Source organism: Onychomys torridus, chromosome 23, assembly GCF_903995425.1.
Source record: "Onychomys torridus chromosome 23, mOncTor1.1, whole genome shotgun sequence".
Classification (NCBI taxonomy): Eukaryota; Metazoa; Chordata; class Mammalia; order Rodentia; family Cricetidae; genus Onychomys; species Onychomys torridus.
In genome coordinates, this window is record NC_050465.1 from 26,195,170 (window position 1) to 26,218,080 (window position 22,911).

Sequence of the window (22,911 nt, forward strand, 5' to 3'; positions counted from 1 at the left end):
GGCTAGTCCATGATTCTCATGGTGGCAAGCAGACAGGCCTGGTGCTGGAGCCACAGCTTAGAGCTTTATATCCTGACCCCCAGGAAACCTCAAAGCCTACTCCCATGATACCTCTCCTCCAACAAGGCCACACCCACTAACCCTTCCCAAACAATTCCACTAAGTGGGTATCAAGCCTTCAAACATATGAGACTACAGGGACTATTCTCATTCAAACCATTACACATATGGGGCCAAAGTCAGCAAAGTGCAAGAGAAACAGAATGGCACCCTGACCCCTCTGCTATTCTGGGGTGTCACTGGGACTGGGCTGGCCCTGACAAGTTCTGGCTTCCAGGACTACCTCTCAAGGTCCTAGTGACGGGCCTATTGCCCCTTCCCTTACTGTGAGAAACTGTGTCCTGTGTTTATGTACTGGCATCCCCTCCTCAGTGAGGAGGCCCCTCAAAGAGCTGAATCCAGAGGTGAGGGAGATGGTTCTGAGTGTATGTAACTTCCCACTGGAAGCAGTAAGGGATGAGGTAGGCCTGAAAAGCCCTCCAAAACTGAATCTTAGTTTTGAGACAGCATCCTAAAACACAAAAATTGATCAGTGGCAAAGATTTTGAAGGATGAGGAGTTAGCAAGGTGAATTAGGCAGAATTTATGGGACAGGAGAAATGAGGTTTTGCTGATTGGTTCTGATAGGCAAGCTCCTTCAACACCTCTCTAGCTTCTTCCCTAGCCCAGGTTCCCTACAATATCCTCTGGGAATCAGGCCCACCATATGCCCCCAATACGCAATACACTCCAAGGATTAAGGTCCCAGGAAGCAGATGGACAGCTACAGAGGTCAGAAAAATTCAGACAAAGAGGAAGTCAACTACATTTTTAAATGAGTGAAATTCAGAATGAACATTGTGAGCTGTAGATGTGTCTCAGTCGTAAGAGTGCTTGCCCAGAATGTATAAGGGCTTGATTCAATTCCCAGTACTGGAAAAAAAAGAAAAAGAAAAAAGAAAAAAACAACCCACAAACTAACAAGAACAACAAAAATCAAGAATCAGCAAGGCGCTAGCAAGAGCCACCTGCCAGTGGTTAGTGATAACAAACAAAAGGAAAATTCACATTTCCCAGAGATGTATACATAGGCAGTCTGTCTTTAAGGACAGACTCACTATTAATAATCTCACTAGTTTAAATGATACTTTAAAATTTTACAGGACTTGCATGGTTGCTTACTTCTATAGCTCTCACACTCCGGAAGTAGAAGCAGGAGGATTTCTTCGAGTTTGCAGAAGCCCGAACTACAAAGTAAGACCCTAACTCAACAACCAAACAAAAATTAAAAATGGCCAGGTGTAGTGGCACTTGCCTTGAGTCCCTTGAGACCCTCCTTGAATCCCAGCACTCAGGAGGCATAGGCAAGCAGATCACTGTGTTTGAAGCCAGCCCAGTCTACAAAGCAAGTTCCAGGCTGGACAGAGCTACACAGTGAGACCCTGTCTCAAAAAATGAGAGAGAGAGAGAGAGAGAGAGAGAGAGAGAGAGAGAGAGAGAGAGAGAGAGAGAGAGATACAGAGACAGAAAGACAGAGACACAGAGAGACAGACACAAACAGAGAGACACAGAGACAGAAAGAAGAGAGGGACAGAGACAGAGAAAGAGACAGAGAGATTCATTAATAGGAGGTCTTCACAAGAACTGTTCTCAATAGGAGTGGTGTCCGCCAACTTATTCTCTACTCCCTTCCCCAGAGGTCCCAGAAGTGAGAAGATAGAAAATGTACTCTTAGACCAGACATAGTGGTGCATGCCTTTAATCCCAGAATTTGGGAGACAAAAGCAGGTCAGTCTCTGACTTTAAGCCCAGCCTAATCTACAGAGCAAGTCCCAGGACAGCCAGAGCTACACAGAGAAACCCTGTCTTAAAAAAAAAAAAAAAAAGAAAGAAAAAAAGAAAGGAAGGAAGGGAGAAAAAGGAAATGTATTCTTTTTCTTGGTAAATAATGTTAACCTAAGAAGTGAAAGAAAATTTCACAGCTGGGCATGTTAGTGTATGGCTTTAGTTCCTGAACTCTGGAGATGGGGAGGAGGGTCTGAGTCTGAAGGCCAGCCTGGGCTATACACTGAGACCCTGGGTCCTGTTGCTTTATAAAGAGAAGCTAAAGGTATATCCAAATACAGATGGCCATGGTCAGTCTATTGAATGTATTTCATCCTGCAAGAGTAGCACAGGCATAAACACCTGACCCGCAAGGTTGAATTTTTCAAAACACTGTTTGGTATTAACTCTTAGGAAACACACATTAGGACTACACAAGTAACCATTTGGCAAAGGATGGAGGAAGGCACAGAACAAAGCTATTACTTTCCTAGGCTAACAGTCCCTCACAGGCTGTTACATTCCCTTAAGGAAGGCCACTGCTATCACTTTTAGCCAGGCATGGTGGTATATGTTGTTAATTCCAGCACGAGGGGCAGAGGTGGGATGAGCACACCAAGTCTGAAGCCAGCCTGGTCTACATAAAATTATAGTGCAGCCAGAACTATATGTCTGGGCAATGTAATTGAGTGACAACACACATGCTTAGACTCTAGGTAGGTTCAATCTTCAACATGAAAAAACAAACAAGACAGAACTGATTAGATAACAAACTGGTTTTTATCATATAGCATACAGATAACATATTCACATAAAATGCAATAGATTCATTTTTGGAAACATTTTGGCTTTTAGAGATAGCTCATCAGTTAAGAGCATGGGCTGCTCTTCCAGAGGATCCAGGTTTGATTCCCAACATCTACAAGGCAGCTCACAACCACCTGTAACTTCACTTCCAGGGGATCCTCACACTGTCCACAGGCAGTGTATGCCTATGATGCATGTGGGAGAGCTGCTCCCACTTTTACCCCAGGGTACTCTTGAGGAGGGAGAAGTGAGAAATACTTAGATAGAAATATAGAAGGGAGACAAACAGAAACACAGGATAGCTCGGGAGGGCCTGGATCCTTATCCACCGGCCCCTTCTGTCTCTTCTAAAGGGCTTTTTAAAGGAATGCCGAGGGGCAGGGCAAAAAGCTCTCTCCTTGCTAGATCAAAGCATACCGCACATCCAAGTGCAGATCCACGCATGTGGTCAAGCAATCCTCTAATGCAGCTCTTCTGGGCAAAGCAAGCTTAGATCTCACTAGGAAACCTTTGTGGGCATCCACAGGTGCACAGATACACATGCAGACAAAAACACCCACACATAAAATTAAAATTTTAAAAATATTTTTACTTATGTATGGATGCTGTATGTACCCATTTGTGTGGGTGCCTGGGGAGGCCAGAGAATATTTCTGGAGCTGGAGTTACAGGGACTTGTGAAAGGCTGAGGGAGCCAATCTCCAACCTCTGAGCTATCTGCCTAGCCCCATGAATTACTTTGTTACAGCTTTGGGAGAAACATCCTCCCTGCCTCTACTAGTTGCTTAGTCTCACCAGATTATGGCCTCTCTTGCCCAGCTGTTCTCTCCTTTTGCTTCTGTGGTGGCTCCATCTTCTGCACAGCTGTGTCTGATCATTACAGCATTCTCCTGGAATCGTTCTGCACAGGCCGCCTCACTCACCCAGAAATAGGATCTTTGTGAACATTCACAGAGGCACGGCTTGCATGTGTGTATCAATGATGTAAAACCACTGCTCTGTCGTTGATTCCATTTCACTATGACAAACAAGATTAGAGATGGCTACTTGCAGTTCCTGCCTTGCCGTAGGAACTATAATGCCGACTTCTTAGTCCCAGTGTATTCAACAACTCCCCACAAAAATACAGGACTCTCCTGCTTTCTTCAGCAAGTCTTACTTTCAAGGATACAAACGTTAGAGCCAAATTTAAGATTTCCTGAAACTTTAACTTCGCATACGTTAAAACCAGCTACTGAAATCTCTTTAACTGAACAAGAGCAAGAGAAATCAGCATGTGCATTTTGGCATTCTGGGTAACACACTTCCTCTGTCCTCTGCACTGCTGTCTTGTGCACACATCACAAAGCACTTTACTCGTATCTTGAAGTTTCTCATTATGGGTGAATGAATATAAACAACAGTGAACACTCTTCAGTATTAAAAGCTTCTCTGTTTACAAGAATATGGAGAGCAGTTTCTTGGTCTTCATTTACCACTTCAGTGCAGCAAATTGTTTTGTGTTTTTGTTTTGAGACAGTCTATGTAGTTCTGGCTGTACTGGACCTCACTTTATAGATTAGGTTGGCCTTGAACTCAGAGGTCTGCTTGTGTCTGCCTCCTAAGTGCTAGGATCAAAGATGTGCACCACCACACCCAGCCTCTGCATTGTCTTCACTGTGGTCAGTGGTCCACCATTACTGTGAAGAACTTTCTCTTTAACTGTTGCCTTGCTTGTTGGCTTGCTCCTTTGCTTTCTCCTGCGAGCCCTTGTTCTCAGATTATCATTTTGTGTGCTTTTATGTATCTGTCAGCCCTTCCTCCAATGCATTTTTCAGATTCTTAACATTTATACTTTGCTTACCACTCTGATTATCTACAATTGGGAGAGACAAATCAAGGGAAGGATTCACAAACCCAAGAGACAGTCCTGTATTCACTACACCATTTACATGTTTGCCACCAAGGATACGGCTCATAAAACTTGGGTCTTTTTTACTTCTTCATTTAATTGTTCAGTAGAATCACCAAATGCTTTAATAATTTCTTTATTCACTCTTTTTGTGTTCTGCTCTCATCCCATCCAGTAAGCAGGGAGTTAGCTTCTGGCTGGTCATGCCGCTTTTTTACAGACCCAAGAGCTCTCTAGGCATCAGTTTGCCTTCTGGTCTCTTGGATCTCATTAAGAAACCAAATCAGGCTGGGCAGTGGTGGCACACTTTAATCCCGGCACTCGGGAGGCAGAGCCAGGCGGATCTCTGAGTTTGAGGCCAGCCTGGGCTACCAAGTGAGTTCCAGGAAAGGTGCAAAGCTACACAGAGAAACCCTGTCTTGAAACCACCCCCCCCCCCCCCCCACCCCCAGAAAAAAGAAACCAAATCAGGACTAAAGTAAGTAGGCCTGGAGGCTCAAGGTTTACTTCTGAAGGTTCTGTGAGTGCCAAATCAGGTCGGCTGTATTTCACAATCATTCCAGACATTTTCAAGTCATTTAGTAGTTCTCTTATCACTAGTATTTGTGACAAATTCTGCACAACTTTGCTGAGGAAACATGCATTTCCCAAATTACTGAGTCCTCACAGTTATCTGGGATGCAGAGTTCATGGAGGATTTCCTTCAGCCATGCTTCCCTTTTTTCCTCCTGCTCCTTTTTCCTCCTTTCCTAATTCTTTATCTTCAAGTTCTATGTGTCTATTACTTTTCTCTTCTGCTTCTTCTTCCTATTTCTTTCTCACTCTTGTTGTCCATCTTATAGTGTTGGCAAATATTCCATTCCACATTCACTAAAGCTTTTTTTCCCCCCAAATTCCCTTGCTCCAACCCCTTTCTAAGAGTCTAAAGGTTCAGGGAATCCTCAACTAGAGGATTGCTGTGTGGGGACTTCATAGATTGTTTACCAACACAAAATGACAATTTGCAGAGAGGGTACAAGTAATTGCCTTCTGAAGCTGGCCATTAGCTCTCATTTCTCCTCATGGCAGAGAGCAACACCAAGGTTAACTTTTAAAACATTTTCAGATCTTTTAAGACCGGGTTTCACATAGCCTTCAACTTGGCTGTGTATCCAAGGATGGCCTTGGATCTTGATCTTCTGGCTTTCAACTCCCAAGTATTAGGATTATAGGTAGGAGTGCTCCTCCACAGCCAGGAAGCCAGTCTTCACTGTAACTAATTCTATTATTGTTATCTTGTTTCTTTCTTCAACAATGCAAATATTGAGCCAACAACACAGAAGAGTTGTGTCAATACTTCTAAGATAGCTTATACAGAGCTTTGAATTTCAATTAAGGATAACACTAATTTGGGAAGAGAAATGATTGTTTATTAACCTTGCTGCATAATCAGAAAGGATTAAAAACACACACATTTCCTGGGACTGAAAACTGTACCAAAAGTATTCCTTACAAAATAACATCACAGACCAAAAGTCTTGCACTTACAGAGACATACACAGTGTATGTTAATAAACAGTTGAAATGTTTATACAACAGCTTCCTAACAAACTCTTATTGCATTCTCGTATGTTTTTAACTTCTTAAAAATAGTAGTAAAAAATTAGAAAATAATGTAAATGTAGAATTAAAGCTGAGGCTATAGTTCTAGTTATTAATAAATTCAGACAATACTTATAAAAATCAATGCCGCTGCATATCTTACTTATGTACAGGATACACTCTTTAGGCTATCCTATTATCATCAATTTACTTTTCCATGTATTTGAACATTTAAATTTCCAGACACCTGTGCTTTCTCCATTTTAACGCAAAATTCAACTTTCCACACACATATTTACAATTAAATATCTAGCTCTAGATCTTTCCATACACAAAAGAAAATGTGTTTGTTAAATAAGTTCACAAAAAAGCAATAAAAAAGGTTGCTTTGAAGAAACAGTTGTGATATAGTCATGATTCTGCTGAGAAACAGGAGGTTTATGTCTTCAGTGTCAGCTTGACCATCCCAGGTTAGGAGTGTACATCTGTAAGCCAACCACCCAAAGACACAATGATGGATCTTTCCAGTCCATCTGTATTGCCCAACGAGTCTCTGCAATTGAATGGCTGTTTCCAGGCCCATCTGGATTCTTACACTGTCTTCAGTTTGGTACATCACCTTTTGGTCTTCTGAAAAAGAAGCAAGGCACTCTTAGTGAGCCCGGTCGTCTTTATTCCCCACCCCCATACATTTGCTTCAGTTAAAATCTTGATTGAAGCAGAAAAGCAAAACCATGATTTATATACCAGTGACTTCCTTTCCTAAATTCCCTGTTCATTTCAGAATAATTAAATATCTCACGGAACTATGCTCTCTGATCCTTAGTATAAACAATTAATACAATCTTTAATTATTTAGTAATCATACATAATCATGCAAAAATCAGTCATTAGTGTTATGTCTGTAGTATGCATGAACAACTTGAATTAATTCTCTGAGCACTATAATCTGAGATAAAAACTACAGACTGTTTACTCCCTCACTGCTCCTCACAAGAGCTGGCTGGGGAGGCCTGCCTAGTGTGTTGAGCCCACAGCCTCAGTGCCCACAGCCTCAGCTGTTCTCTCACTGCCCATCTCTCACTCTCCTTCCCTTTCACATTAAGGCAGCAATGAATACAGTGAATGCTTTCATATAGATGTGTTATTATGCAAATACAACTAAATACCAAATTTTCAAATAACAGTACCTCCAAACAAAGACATACATGGTTAAGAAACTGCTAACTTATAATTACAAAAGCATCTACATTTCTGTATTTTACTTAGCGTGTGTGGATGGATGTACATGCCTGAGTCACCAGGATCGCAGAGATCAGGAGGTGTTCTAATCCCTTGTAACTGGAGTTACAGACAATGGTGAGCTATCATGTTGTAATGGGAACCGAACCCAGATCCTCTGCAAGAGCAAGTGCTCTTGACCACCAAGCCATTTGCTGAATAAACCCTATCTCTTAAGTATAAACTAAGACTCATGCTCTTTCACATTAATACCCTTGAAACCCAGACATCACTCAAACACCATGGTTAAGTTACAGTTCTGTAACGTTTCATAGAATAAACAGTGTTTCTTCCAGCCAACGACAGACTGGGGCTGATGAAACATGATGTGGGATTTCTGTAAAGAGCTAGCTTAACAAGTAAACAAATAAAGACTCACACACACATAGATATGTACTTATCATTTCTCTTTCCCATAAAAACTGTCCGTTCTATGGATGAACTCTGACATTTCCATACTGTTAAGGACACTGTGGGCCAGCAGATAACGTGACAACTTGAGTTTGACCCCAGGGCACACATAGTGGAAGACGGCTGAACCTCTGCAAATTCGCCTCTGACTTCCCCAAGCTACACACAGCTTCAGACACTCTCACACTGACAAAACCTGAGGGGAGAGCAGCTGACAGCGGGATGAGGGGCACCCAGTGAGTCACTGGAACAACTTCTCCTTTGGTCTAACACAAAGGCTGCAAGGGAGGAGCTTTCACCCACGCTGACACCACCAAGTCAGACTAGGACGGCTACTTTTCTACGGGGTTCCTTCCTCTGGATTAAAGACCACACTGACATTTATGCCCCTCCCTGATATTACAGAAGTCCATCATGATGCTCTTTGCATCTTCCAGCAGACACTGTACTGGGTGCTCAACAGATCTGTGCTGTCATTCCTCCAGGAAATGACTTTATACATGATACATTTTCTTTACTATCCTCTCCCTTCAGGTTTTCAAGTAGTCTGAATTAGTTTTCCGTGTCTCCTAACTCTTTGTGGTTTCCCTGCTCATCACTGCAGTTTGAGACTTTAGCTCTCTTACAGTAGCCTGTGTTTCTATAAAGGTGCCCTGGCCACTCCTGTCTCCTAACTTGGTAGCCCAGGCTGGCCTCGAACTCACAGAGATCCGCCTGGCTCTGCCTCCCGAGTGCTGGGATAAAGCACTGCACCACTGCCAGCGTGTTGCTGAGTTAATACAGGCTGTTTTGCTAGTTATTTTCCTCTCCTGTTGTTGACTCCTCTCACTGATGACTCTGGATTGGATTATTACATTCAAGAAGGGGTTGTTGCTGGCTTAGATTTCTTCTGCTAGACAGAAACACGATTGTTTCCCCACTGAGTGTCTTTGAAGTGAGAACTGGAACAGGCCAAGCAGGGTCAGTGGGGCTGCAGGCTTTGCTTCCATTCTGGCTCAAGAGTCAGTCAGTTCCCCACAGATGGTTTCTAGAAGAAACACCAGCCAGGTCCTCTGGTGCTCACACAGCAACTGCACCAAAGGCTTCCCATTGCTCTCTAACTGTGGTGGTAGTGCTTAGGCATGGAGCCAGAGGACCAAGTTCTCAAGTGTCACTAGTGCACAGCTGTTGCCCCTCACTTTTCAGCCTGTCCCCATTACCCCCTGTGGCTGGGGTGACTTTTAGAGGGCTCTATTAGGCTGTTTCCCATTTCTAAAATATTTCCCGATCCCTTGGCCTCCAGAATATTCTATCCTTGCCTCGCATCTTATTAGTCAGGAAACTTTACTTGAATTTAGGCAGTATAAAGATAGTTTCAGGCACATTTTTCCTAAGGGAACCAAAGCATCCAACCTAAGAGTAGTCTGCCCAAGCAAGAGACAGCCTTAAAGGAAGCCCACAGCTACTAGCACTAGCTTGGGAAGAAGAGGATGTAATCAAGACATAACGGTGAAAGAAACAAGAAATGCAACTAAAAGCCAGAAAAATTAGCAGCAGGAAGTAATCCAAATAACTAATAGAATACAATTTAAGAAGATTTTAAGAATGACAGAATACAGAAGATTTATTTCCATCTGATGTTTGGAACATTGACTGGTAACCTATGTACAGGTCACGACATCAGTATCATGTAGTTGACAAATCTGCCTAGTTCTATCTAAAGCTGTTAAAAGAGTCCATATTATTTTATTTTTTAGATTTAGTTACTTTATGTGTATGAGTGTCTGTGGAGGTCAGAAGACATTGGATCTCCTGGAACTGGAGTTACAGAATGCTGTGAGCTGCCATGTCAGTGCTGGGAACCAAACATGGGTCCTTTATAAGAACAAGTGCTCTTAACTGCTGGGCCATCTCTTCAGCCCCAGAAGTCCATTAAAAAGTAAAAAGAAAAAAAAAAAGAAAGAAAAAAAAAAAGAGGGAGAGGCTGGAGAGTTGGCTCCATGGTTAAAAGCATGTGTTGTTATTTACAGAGGACCTGGGTTTGGGTCCCAGAACCCCGTGGTGGCTCACAACCATCTGTAACTCTAATCCCAAGGAATCTGATTTCCTCTCTGGTTATCCGAGGGTGACCAAGCAAACCTGATGCACATACATACATGTATGCAGGCAAAACACGTATACACACACACACACAAATAAAACTTTAAAGAACAGAGGCAACATCAGGAGGACACTTAGAGGCCACCTCTGGGTGAAAAAGACGCACAAGCTAACTACTGTCAGCTCTTTGTGTACGTTACTGTCCAATTCAGAAGCTACACTTGCAATGTAAATAGTTCCAACTGAGGTGAAGCATCTTGTGAATTTCAAAGACCTTGCATGAAAACAAATTGTAAATAACTCATTAATAATTTCAACACGGATTCCAGGCATGGTGGTGCATGTCTTTAATCCTAGCACTTGTGGGGCAGAGGTGGGCAGATCTCTGTGACTTTGAAGACAGACTGGTCTACAAAGTGAGTTACACGACAGCCTGTTCTACAGAGTGAAACCCTAGCTCAAAAATTAAAAATTTTTTTTCACATTGTTTACATGTCTAAACAATATTTTGGATATTTATGTGGTTTATGCTACATAGTACACTGTAAGTCTAAACCTTTAATTTTTATGCATGCATGACTTTGAAGGTAATACACTACTATCATAACTACAACCACTAAAAATGACTAAAATAATTTTAAACCTTCTCTTCCAGATTACTATAAAATCTTTCTGTGTGTGTGGGGGGGTGGGGAATGAGATAGGGGTGTCTCACTTAGTAGTATTTCAGAAAGGCCTCAATCTTCAGATTCTCCCACCTCATCCTTCTGAATACTAAGACTGAAGACAAATACCATTAACTTAAGCTTCCAGGATGGTGCCAACTCAGTTGTACCCTAAAGAAAACGATGAAAGCAGGCACTCGGCTTTCATCACATTCAGTTCATCCAACAGATCCCTCAGCTGAGAAAAGGTGAGTCCAAATATCATTAGAACCAAATTATTGTCTCTGAGGCACGTGTCTTACTACTTTCTGGGTTGCTAAGAGTGAACAGTGAGTTCAGGTGTGGCAATGTGATCTTTTCAGTGTGAACCTTCCCAGTTAACTTTTTACCTTGTCATCTAGTACCACCGACTATTACTTCCCATATCCATTACCTTCTTAAGAGTGGCGAAGTCACTTTATCTTTGTGGAATTTGTGTACCTTATCCTTAGGAAAGAACTTTAGCCAGGTATCTTTTCTTCTAATGCAGCATCATGTGCTATTTCCTCAGGTTCCACGCTTTTCTCTGTGACCATACCAACCTGTGTGGATGATTCCTTCTCGCTCACTTTCTACTTTAATGCCCTTTCCTGACCACTACTCGTTTCATCTCTATGTTCTATCAGCTTACCATTTTCTCTCCTCTGACACAGCAAAGTCGACTTTGCAAATAATCCTTCTTTTGCAGAGGACTGAGGAACATGTCAGGGGTAGGAGCCTGGTCAGTTTACTTATGGAGCAACAATCGCACAACTAAATAGTCAAAGATTTGCTGAATATGCAGCAGGTAGAGAGAGCATAGGAGACCAATTCCAAACACCACAAGTCTCCAGGGAATTTATGGTTGATATGAGAATGTTACTCAAATCTTTATATAAAAATTCACTACCACCCTATTCTTCCGTGGGGCAGTGTCCTGGCTAGTTTTCTGTCAACTTGACACAAGCCAGTCATCTGAAAGGAAAGAACCTCAATTGAGAACATGCTCCATAATATCCAGGTGTAGGTCATTTTCTTAACTAGTTACTGATGTGGGAGGGCCTGGCTCATTGTGGGTGGGGCCAGCTCTGAGCTGGTGGTTCTGGGTTTCGATAAGAAAACGGGCTGAGTAAGCTGAGGAGCAAGTGAGCAAACAGCACTCTTTCTTGATCTCTGCATGGGCTCCTGCCCTGCTTGAGTTCCTGCCCTCACTGCTTTTGAGGATGAACTGTTATTATGGAACTGTGAGTGAAATAAACCTTTTTCTCTCCAATTTGCTTTTGGTTATAGTGTTTCACCACAGCAACATTAACCCCAAGATGGGCAGCTTTCTAAATCTAATTAAAAGAGGATAGCTCTTACTACCAAGTAAGGTTGCCAAAGGCTCTGCTGGGTTTTTGATTAATTACTAAGTAGTATTTGATTGACCAAATCAAACATAAAACTTTAAAAGTAACTCCATTTACAAATGATTATGCATATATTACTATTTAGAAAACTGGTGATTTCATTATTAGAGTTCAGTATGCTGAAACTTATACCAAAACATAAAAGCAACTTCAATCTATAGTGACTTTTAATAGCAGAAAAATAATTAACATTTCCAAGCAGTAAATTATCACTAAGAAAATTAGATTTCCTAGAGAATATGATTCTGTGACTTCATAATACAGAAGCACCATGTGTTGTGCCCTACCGATACTGGATCAAAACCAGGAGGGAGCTCACACACACCAGGCAAGCAGTCTACTACTGAGTTATCATCCCAAACATGCTTTTGTTTTAAAAATACTCATTCTACCGCAGGAAATTTAGAAATAAAGCTATAATGACTTAAAAGTACAATGACACAGGATCTTTGGCAAACTGACCAATGATAATTGGGTTACAATATGCTCACCTATTTTGTCTAGTAGATTCTCTTCTCATTCTTTTAGTAGGAATTGGACACTCTGTCAACTCAATCTTTGCTGAGTGACAAAACGAGTCATTGCACTTCCGTGTAGGAGTCATACCTGTGAAGAAAATGTAGAAGATTGGAACAAAAAGCAAATATATATAAACTTGTGAAAAGGAACTAATGCCAAGAATCCCGACAACTTGGGCTGATTAGTTTTTGTCACAGACATCAACTAGAGCTATCTGGGATGAGGGAACCACAACTGGGGAATTGCCTCCATCAGACTGGCCTGCAGATATGTCTGTGGGGGCACTGTCTTCCTGTGGGAGGGCCCACTGTGGGTGCTGTCACCTCTAGGCAGGCAGTCCTTTGTTATATTAAGGAAGCAAGCTAAACTAGCCATGGGAAGCAAGATGGTAGGTGGTGTTTCTCCCTGGTCTCTCCTGCCCGGGCTCCCTGGATAACTGACTGTAAGTTGTAAGTTGACACAAGTCCTTTTTTTTCTCAATTTGCCTTTGGTCAGGTGTTTATCACAGCAATAGAAACCTTAACTAAGACACTAGTCTCCTGGTAAGAGAATAGTTTTAAGCATTTATGAGGCAGCCTGGCAATAAAGAAATCAGTTCAAGTTCTGAATCATTTACATTCTCTTTTTACAGTTTGATTCCTCATCATTTATTGTCAAACAAAAAGTTAACAGAAAGCAAATATATACCGAGTTTTTGCTCTATTAGTTTCAGACTTTTTTCCTGTTCATCAAGTTCTTGCTTTTTCTTCTTCATATCAGGAGTGTGAAGGTACTGTAACTGATTATTCAAGTCCTTGTTCACAGAATTCAGCTTGCACACAGCATTACGGTACTGTTGAATAAGATCTGCAAAGAAGTTGATGTCAAAGAAGCTAATGTCATACTAAATCCATGTTTTAGAAAAAAGAATTGGCATCACTGAGTAACCCATGAGGAAAGCCTTTTAAAGTCATGAATCATTCAACAAAAAAAGACAAGTACAGTTGAGACAATACATGACAGTTACGTTTTAATTTTCTTTGACTGAATTTATTTCTGTCAGGAATGAATTTTCAATTACCACCCTTCTTTTATTTTCATTCTTTGCAGTTCAAGGGATAGAACTCAGGGCCTTGCACACATTAGACAAATGTCACACCTAGTGTTTTCTATCTGAAAGGGCTGGGACATTCTCACATCCTGCCTGACACGAAGTGTTCCACATTACTCAACACAGTCAGTCAGAGAAGAGGTGAAACACCAGAGCACTAAAGACTGGACTGTCAGAAAAGCACTATTTCCCTGACTTGTAATCAAGCATCAGATCAACTCTAAGTGCAGAGACAGCAACTCCTCATACACTTTCTTAGTACACAAGAGTTCTTTTAGTATGTGTAACTTTCACCAGGCAGTGGTAGCACTTGCCTTTGATCCCATGCCAGCACTCTGAAGGCAGAAAGGCAGGTAGATCTCTGTGAGATCCAGGGCAGCCAGGGTTACACAGTGAAACCCTGTCTTGAAAAATTTAAAAAGAAAAAAACCTCCCCCCACACTTAGCTTCAGTGAGTGAAAGATACCCACCCAAAGGCAGTCTGATACCTTGAGGCACCAGAAGGGCACCATTACGATGAGCAAATATATGGTGGAGAAATGGGAGAGAAGCAGAGTGGTTCACGTGCTGTGGAAACAGGTGGAACTGAAGAAGGGAAGGTGCTGAGGAACGGTGACATTCAGGCCTGGGCTGTTGCCAAGGGCCATGTCTGGGTCCATGGCCCAGGTCTGTGTTGATGTCCATGGCTCCTGTTTCCACTGAAGGCTGTGCAGATGCTCAGGGTCTGAACATGTTGGCGTCTGACAGCCATGCTGCTACCAGGGCCATACTTATCTGGGTGGCCTGCACTGCCATGGTGGCATCTAGGTCCAAGCCGCTGCTAAGGGCCATGTCTGAATTTGTGGTATTGCTACAGCTGGGGTCTGTGTTGACATTTGTGACCCTTTTACCATTAGGGGCCATGTGAACCATGCATGCTGAAATCCAAAGGCCATGCTGAGCTGGCGCTGCCTTTTGTTGGCCCTGGGAGATCTGGCCCTGGCTCTCACTGGCTGCTGCAATGGGAGATCTGGCCCCACCCCTCACATGGGAGGGCTGATCCTGATGGCATAGATACAGGAGAGCTGGCTCTGCCCCTCAACTGAGAGGAGCAATCCTAGAAGAGGCCGGGACTGGCCAATCAGCTACCACCCATGCCCACATCCAGTGCTTTGAGCTGGCCTACCCCAATATCTACCTATGACCTGCCAGCTGGAATGTGCATGAAAGGACTGGTCCCATGGAACCATAGCTGCAAGATCTCCATGACTTGAAGCAACAGCAGGCTATCTGAGTTTTGGTGAGGGTCCAGTATTGATGGTGTACCAGAAGCCAGAGGCCTTGAACCAAACCAACAACTCATTTATAATGAACATTTACAAGTAAAGCCGTTTTATGGACACGCCACAGTTCCCAATGACATTAAGATGAGTGATATGATGGAGAGATGGCAAGTCAGAGGACTGTTCAATTTTTTGCTTTGTTTTCTTTGGGGAGGGGCACTGAAAGAGTGAAAGGAGGATATATACATGGACTGGGAGGTAGGAGAGATTGGGGTACATGGTGTGGGACTCACAGAGAATCACTAAAAAAAATGTTTTAAAAAAAGACACGTTACAATAATACACCAATTAAAGCCTTTAAAAACATGATTGGTACTTGTCCTTCCATATGTTTTGCATGCATATAAATATACACATACACACAGTTAAAGAATTTATAAATCGATGCAGTATGTTATTAACCATATATATATATATATATATATATATATATATATATATATATATGTAGAGCACATCTTTAATAAATATAATTTTTTCTTCTCAAAGGTCCACAGAGATGGCCACACTATTATAGTGATCTCCATATAGTAAATCTCCAGGAATTCCATAAATAGAGCACCTCTGTGTTTTTAAAGTTTTGTAAGTCATTCTTTGTTGAGACCACTGTCATAAAATGTAGTTCCACAAATTGAGGTTAGTTAATAAAGCTGTTTTGTTAATCCACTGTCTCTGATTGTTTTCTATCAGTTTCTTCAGATGCTCACTTATTTTTTAAAGTGTAGATTTTAAATTTTAACTTAATTGTACTACCCTGGGTTACAGAAAGTTGTTTTCATACAAATAAATACTACATTGGAAATATCCTGCTCTATCCCCTGCTATACTTTTTTCCACCTGTCTCCCCTCCCTTAAGTTCCTTTGGTTCCTCATGGACTCTTTCGTTTCTACTTTGTTATCTATACCCACATACTTTTATGTAGCTGTATCTAAGTCTACAACTCACAAAAGAGAGGAAACTATTATTTTCTATGACAGACTGATTCACTTCATTGTCTCTAGTTGAATCTATTTTCCTGCAAACGACATGACCCATTCTTCTCCATTGTGCGAGTGAACCACATTTCATCCATTTATTTCTTTTGTCAACGGACAAGTAGTTTGGCTACTGTGAAAAGTGCTACAATGGCAGGCAACTGTCTTTTATATGCTAATGAAGTCTCTTGGATAAATCTCCAGGAGTGTTGTTGAGTCATATGGTAAGTCTGTCTTTCCATTTTTTTTTTTCTTTTCTTTTTTCCTGACTGGAGTGAGATGGATCATAATGTAATTTTTATATATATTTCAGAATAGTTTTTGTATAGAATAAGCAGATGTATAACTTTTGTATCTTTTTTTTTTTTTCAACTGCTGTTTTTAAAACTGTCAAGGCTAAAGTAGTATCTCAAAACTGGATGCTATCCCAGTTTAATAGCTGAATAAATAATGGTATATTTACACAATGAAATACTATTCTGAAATGAAAATAAATCACAGCTACCAACATACACAGGACAGAATGAATAAAAGCAGATACAAGGTGTGTATTCTAAGATTCTATTTACATATAAAGTACAAAAACAGACAAAAGTAACCTATGCTAAGTAAAGAAAGTCAGTCATGTGGGGACTTGAAGAGAGAATGAGCAGTTTTCTGTAGAGCTGATAATATTCTACTCATGTGTGTGGACTTCAGAGTAAACACATCAGTCAAGTGCTCTACCACTGAATTACATCCCCAAGCCTGATTTTTAATTCTCATAAGTATGGTGTTCTTTTACTAAAACTTACCAGTCCCATGTTTGCGAATGTGTATTTTTCTATGTTTGGATTATACATTACTACAAGAACAAAAATGTAGCCTGGGGTAGTACCTCATCCTGTAATCCCAACACTTGAGAGATTAAGGCAAAAGAATTACCATAAAATCTAGGCAAGCCTGGGCTACATGGTGAGTGTCAAGCCAGCCTAGGACAACAAAATAAAAATGGCCTCAACCAAACCAAACCAAACCAAACCAAAAGAGCAAAATACAAATGGAGTATCAATCAATGTTACCAGGAAAGGAAACTCAGCCATTTCCTATAGTAGCTAAGCCCTGCTCTCATGCTAAGTGAACAGACATTAAAAGGTTATCTAGAATAGTCAATTTCATAGAGAATTCCAAGTCCAATGATGACAGCCACAGAAAGGGACGGGAAGATACTAAATCTCAGTCCTGCAAAATGTAGTCTGTGAGATAGACTGTATAGCAATGTTAAAGTATTTAATACTATAAGTTGTGCAGTGAAAACAATTAAGATGCAAATTTTATGATACCTATAAAAAAAAGGCTAAAAGCAAGAAATTACTGTGTACTAAAAAATTAGATAGTCAAGCACATTACAACAACTTCATGAAATAAAAGCAGGACTCTGTAGGGTAATGGCATGCAGGGACTTCCTGCTGAGTGTATATACACTTCAGAGCAGACACTGATGATAATACATTGGCTGACTTGAAGGAGGCAACTGGGAGACAAGAGAACTTCTCAGAAGTGGCGGAAGGGTTCATATCATATACTTTAAGGAAAAAAATATATTTTTGGATAGGGTTTTGCTATTTGACCCAAGCTAGTCTCAAATTCATAGGCAAAAGTGAGCTTTCCTGCCTCAGACTCCTAAGTAGTCAGAGCAGGGACATGCTACCACGGCTGGCTCAAAAACTCTTAACTATGAACTGAGACAAAAACAAATGATTATTTGATAAACTTAATGAGGCAGAATATCCTTGAATACACAGTGAAAAAGCCGCAACTAAGCACTCTAGTTACTCCCTAGACTGTTGCTCTCTTGTAGTAAGTCAATAGAGGGAGAAGGGAGCACATTCCAACTACTTGATCTAAGGTAGATTTTTTTCTTTTTTGGTTTTTCGAGACAGGGTTTCTCTGTGTAGCTTTGCACCTTTCCTGGAACTCACTTGGTAGACCAGGCTGGCCTGGAACTCACAGAGATCCGCCTGGCTCTGCCTCCCAAGTGCTGGGATTAAAGGAGTGTGCCACCACCGCCTGGCTAAGGTAGATTTTTTTCTAAGAACAAACATGTTTTATATTGGTTACTGGTTAATTTGTGACATTAGACTCTGACAACATAAGCCCTTAAAGAGACTATTAAAGTCAAATTAAAAATTGCATTTAGATACACATTCAGCTGGGACTGTAGCTCACTGGTAGAATATGGTGATATTTTATTTGTGCTGAAATGTGATTTTATTTGTATGTTAATAAATAAAGTTGCCTGGGGGTCAGAGCTAAAAGCAAGCCATTTAGCAGAAATCTGGCAGTGGTAGCTCATGCTCTTAATCCCATCACATGGCAGGCAAAGTCTGTGTGTTCAAGGACATAGCTTGGAGACAACATGCCTTTAATCTCAATACACCACAGACACCTGAAGGTCTGTCTGTATAGACAGGCAGTGATGAGGAGGTCATGTGGTTGGGTTTAAAACCAATGAGAAGGCAAAACAGAAAGTCAATTAAAAAATACAGACACACAGGATGTAGGTCTCTTTCTAAGGGGAAGGATGGCAGCGGCAGTGGCGGCAGCAGGTGGTAAGAAGGTGGTCTCAGCTTTTGGCTACTGCTCTCTGATCTCTGGGCTTTTAACTCTGCATTGGGCTGTGTTTCTTATTTAATAAGACCGTTGAGAATTACATCTATAGTAGAATGCTTGCTCAGCATACCTAAGACCCCCCACACACACACCAGGTTCAACCCCCCTGCACTGAAACAAAACAAAACAAAAAGATAAATAACAGGGACTCCTCAAGAGATACTTTTGTCATCTGAAAAAAAAAAAAAAAAAAAAAGGAAAGTATCTTCTGGAGCTGGGGTTGTGACCTGGTGGGCAGAGTTCTTGCCTAGCATGCAGGAGTCCTCAGTTCAGTCCCCAACACCACAGATACTGGGTGTACAGTGATGAACTCTGACAATACCAGGAATGAGGGGTGGAGGCAGGAGGTTCAACACACTCAAGGCCATGCTCGATTACATGGTGAATTCCTGCCAGCCTGAGATTCATAGACTGTCTTGAAACAATGACAAATACGCAAATTAGACCAAACCAGCTCAAATTAGCTTACCTATTTCTTTCCCCAAGATCACACACTGTTTTGGTACTGGAGCGCCGAAGACCATTCCCCGAAGCTTGTCCATTGGAGGAGCTTTATTCTGAAGGCCCCCAAACTTTCCATTACTTCTGATACGATCTCCATCTCTAGTCAGTAATGTGGGACAGTGTGTGATTTTAACAACCTATTGAAGGGAAACAGATAGGAAGAAATTGACTCCATGGTAATGCATGCCTTTGATTCCAGTACTCAGGAGGCAGAGGTACATAGCTCTCAATAAGTATGAGGCCAGCCTGGTCTACATAGTGAGTTCCAGGACAGTAGGGCTCTGTAGAGAGACAATGCCTCCCCCCAAAACTAACAACCACCACCCAATCGATAAGCAAGCAAGTAAAGAAATAAGTGACACAACTGGGGTAGTGTCTCCACAAAATTAATAAGCTAACGGTGTCTACTAAATAAAAAATAAATAATAAAATAAACTGGTGGAAAAGGCCATAGACAAGTAGAGAATCAGATTAGTTTTCAAATGCTAGCTTAAACTACAATGGTGAGAAAGAAATCAAGAATTAAATTCCCCCAATTAGTGAGAATAAAAATATCTCACTGGATGTAGCATTTCCTGATCTCTAAGAGTGTCTTCAGTAATTCCTCTTATAAGCATTTAACTCCAAAAAATGATCACAAATACATACACTCAAAAAGTCTTAATGAAATACTAACATATCTCAATAAGCTAACATGACTCGGTGAGTTACATAAATTGCAGCACATCCATACAATGAAATAGAATACATATATTAAAAAGTGATTGGGGGAGCTGGGGAGATGATGCAGTGGATAAGAATGTTTTACCATACAAGCACAACATCCACATAAAACAGCTAATGTGGTTGTACTCACAACCCCTGCTGCTGGGGTAGGAGGCTATGGAAAGAGGATAATCAATGGGGTTTGCTGATCAGCCAGCCTACCCTCTGGCCCCAACCCCCCAAAAAACAAGTTCCAGGTCCAATGAGACCCTGTCTCTAGAGAAAAGTTGAACAGTAATTACAGCACTATATCTAATATCTTCCTCTGGCCTGTGCACTCAAGTGTACACACCCCATCCCCAAGTGTGACTGAATAGCACTGTAATTTACCACATTACAAATATCTAACATTAAAGCTTAAGTAGTATTGGATTATATAAATATTTACATAAATTATATAGAATTTATAGAAGTAAAATTACATCTTAAAAAACAAAAAGAAAATACAATTCTAGAGGCACTTCATATATACCTTTCCAGAAAACTGGCAGTTTTATTTTTCATCTCTATTAATTAATTAATTGAACCTAGCATTTAAAAAAAAAAAAAAAAGGCCTGGGGCTAGAGAGATGGCTCAGAGGTTAAGAGCACTGACTGCTCGTCCAGAGGTCCTGAGTTCAATTCCCAGCGACCACAACATCTGTAATGAGATCTGGTGCCCTCTTCTGGCCTGCAGTCATACATGCTGTATACATAATAAAAAATAAATAAATCTTAAAAAATAAAAACCTAAAATGCAACAAAATGACTAAAGTAATCACTTATTTCTGTTTTGTGTTGGTGTGTGTAGTTTTACCACGTGACTGAACTGGTCTTAAGTTCACACCCCTCTGCTGAGGGCTAGGACTACAGACAGATGCTATCATGCTTGGTTTAGTTGAAAAAAATCTTGTATTAAGAATCTGCAGAATCAAAATTACTTGCTGTGGTTGTTTAAAAGAAAATGTCCCCAAAAGGAAGTGGTAATATTAGGAGGTGTAGTGTTGTTAGAGTAGGTGTGGTCTTGTTGGAGGAAGTGTGTCACTGTGGGGATGGGCTTTGAGGGCTCATATATGCTCAAGCCACGCCCAGTGTCAGAGACCATTTCCTGTTGCTGGCAAGATGTAGGACTCTCAGCTACCTCACAAGCATCATGCCTGCCTGCATGCTGCCATGTTCTGCCATGATGAAAATGAACTAAACCTCTGAACCTAAACCAGCTACAATTAAATGTTTTCCTTATAAGACTTGCAGTGGCCATGGTGTCTCTTCACAGAAATAGAAACCCTAACTAAGACACTTGGTTTTGTAAAAGAAATAATTACAATTTATTCTTGGTTTTTATGTGGATTTATATGCTTTCTAAAGGTGAAATACAAAAGGTAGAAACTGGAGTTGGGGGCTGTAGGGACAGCTAAACTTTGTTAAGAGCACTATTTGTTCTTCTACAGAATCCCAGCCCTAGTCCCAGGGGATCTAATACCCACTTCTGGACGACTCTGGGATTGGGCATGAAAGTGGTGCACAGATACACATGCAGGCAAAACATCCATCACATAAAACAGACAGACAATAAATGGGGTTTGGGGGAATGGCTCAGTCAGCAAAGTATGTGCTACAATGGAACTCAAGTTGGGGTTCCCAAGACTAGTCTAAGAGGCCAGGCACAGAGGCACACATCTGTAATGACAGCATGGAGAGGGCAGAGGCGGGCTGCTAGGACTTGCTGGTCAGCTAATTTGGTCAACCAATGAGCTCTGAAACAACTGAGGAAGACACCTGTCAACATCTGTCCTCCATATATACATGCACACGTGCACACACATTTATCAATACCATCCATTTATCAATGCTCAGGAAGTTTAAAGGATTTATCATCATATTCAGTAACGAACACCTAGCTTATGATGCTCTTCTTAAAGATTAACGATATGGGAGGGAACAGCTGTCAGCTTCAGGTAGAAAGAACAATTGGGCTTTCTTTTGTAGCAATTGGAAAATGTCACTGTCTTTTTTAGTTCAGTTTTCATGATCCTACTCCACTGTACTATTAGCAACGCGCACAGTCAGGGGCATGAGTTCTAAGAGTGAGCAAGCTTACTGAACAAATCTGGAGATTACTTACAACTGCTGGAGAGAGGAAAGGGGTAAAATCAGTAATGAGTTTAAGTGTTAGTATAAATACCACAAAAAATTTAAAAAATAAAAATAACAGAGCTACTGAAATTGAACAGTGTTACTAAGATATTGATAAATTATATCTATATGTATAAACATAACAAAATATTATAAATTATAAATGACTTAGTCAAATAAAATTTGGTAGAGCCGGAGAGTGGTGGCGCACGTCTTTATTCCTAGCACTTGGGAGTCAAAGGCAGGCAGATCTCTGAGTTTGAGGCCAGCCTGGGCTACAGAGCAAATTCCAGGACTGCGAGGACTACACAGAGAAATGCTGTCTCAAAAAACAAACAAACAAAAAACCCTAATTAAGACAAAAGCCTATGAACCCAAAAAGATATTTGTTAAGTAACAATTCAAAACACATCCAACTCCCCTCCTCCAGAGATGTGACGTGCTTTGTGAGCATAGCTACCTTCAAAGGTGCTAGTAAGTGTGTTTTCTCAAAGTCATTATGCTAAAACCCATCATGCTCTTGGCTCTATAATCTAGTGGTTCTTAACTTGTGGGTCATGATCCCCACTGGTCACATATCAGATATTTGTATTATGATTCATAACAGTAGCAAAATTGCAGTTACGAAGAGGTAACTAAATAATTTTATGGTTGAGGTCACAACAACATGAGGAACTGTATGTATTACAGAGTTGCAGAATTAGGAAGGTTAAGAGCCACTGCTCTAACCTGATGATGTGGTCTTTAGATAAAAAAGACTATTTTTGAGCAAGGCTTGTTTCACAGTACATCCTTGGCTAGCCTAGAACTATGTTGCCCAAAAGATGAATGAATAAAAAAATCTGGTATAAGATGGCATACTATTTAGTGCTTTAAAAAAAAAAAAAAAAAAACACCACAAAATTTGCAGAAAAATGAGTATGCTTAAAAAGAATGCAAAATATTGAGCAAGGTCATCCAATCA

The 22,911-nt window shown here is 41.0% G+C and overlaps 1 protein-coding gene and 1 pseudogene across 1 annotated transcript in view; both read right to left on the bottom strand.

The window, feature by feature from the left end:
* Positions 1–3,250: 3,250 nt before the first annotated feature.
* On the bottom strand, positions 3,251–4,766 carry LOC118573415 (annotated as a pseudogene).
* Positions 4,767–5,948: 1,182 nt separating this feature from the next.
* Positions 5,949–22,911, bottom strand: part of Smchd1 (structural maintenance of chromosomes flexible hinge domain containing 1) — a 135,808-nt gene continuing 118,845 nt past the window's right edge. Inside the window, exons 45-48 of the mRNA XM_036173068.1 lie at positions 19,033–19,204; positions 13,212–13,370; positions 12,497–12,611; positions 5,949–6,772 (exon numbers count right to left, since the gene is read on the bottom strand). Coding sequence (XP_036028961.1) covers positions 6,745–6,772; positions 12,497–12,611; positions 13,212–13,370; positions 19,033–19,204 — 474 coding nt within the window. The 3' untranslated portion in view covers positions 5,949–6,744. The remainder of the gene's footprint in view (positions 6,773–12,496; positions 12,612–13,211; positions 13,371–19,032; positions 19,205–22,911) is intronic.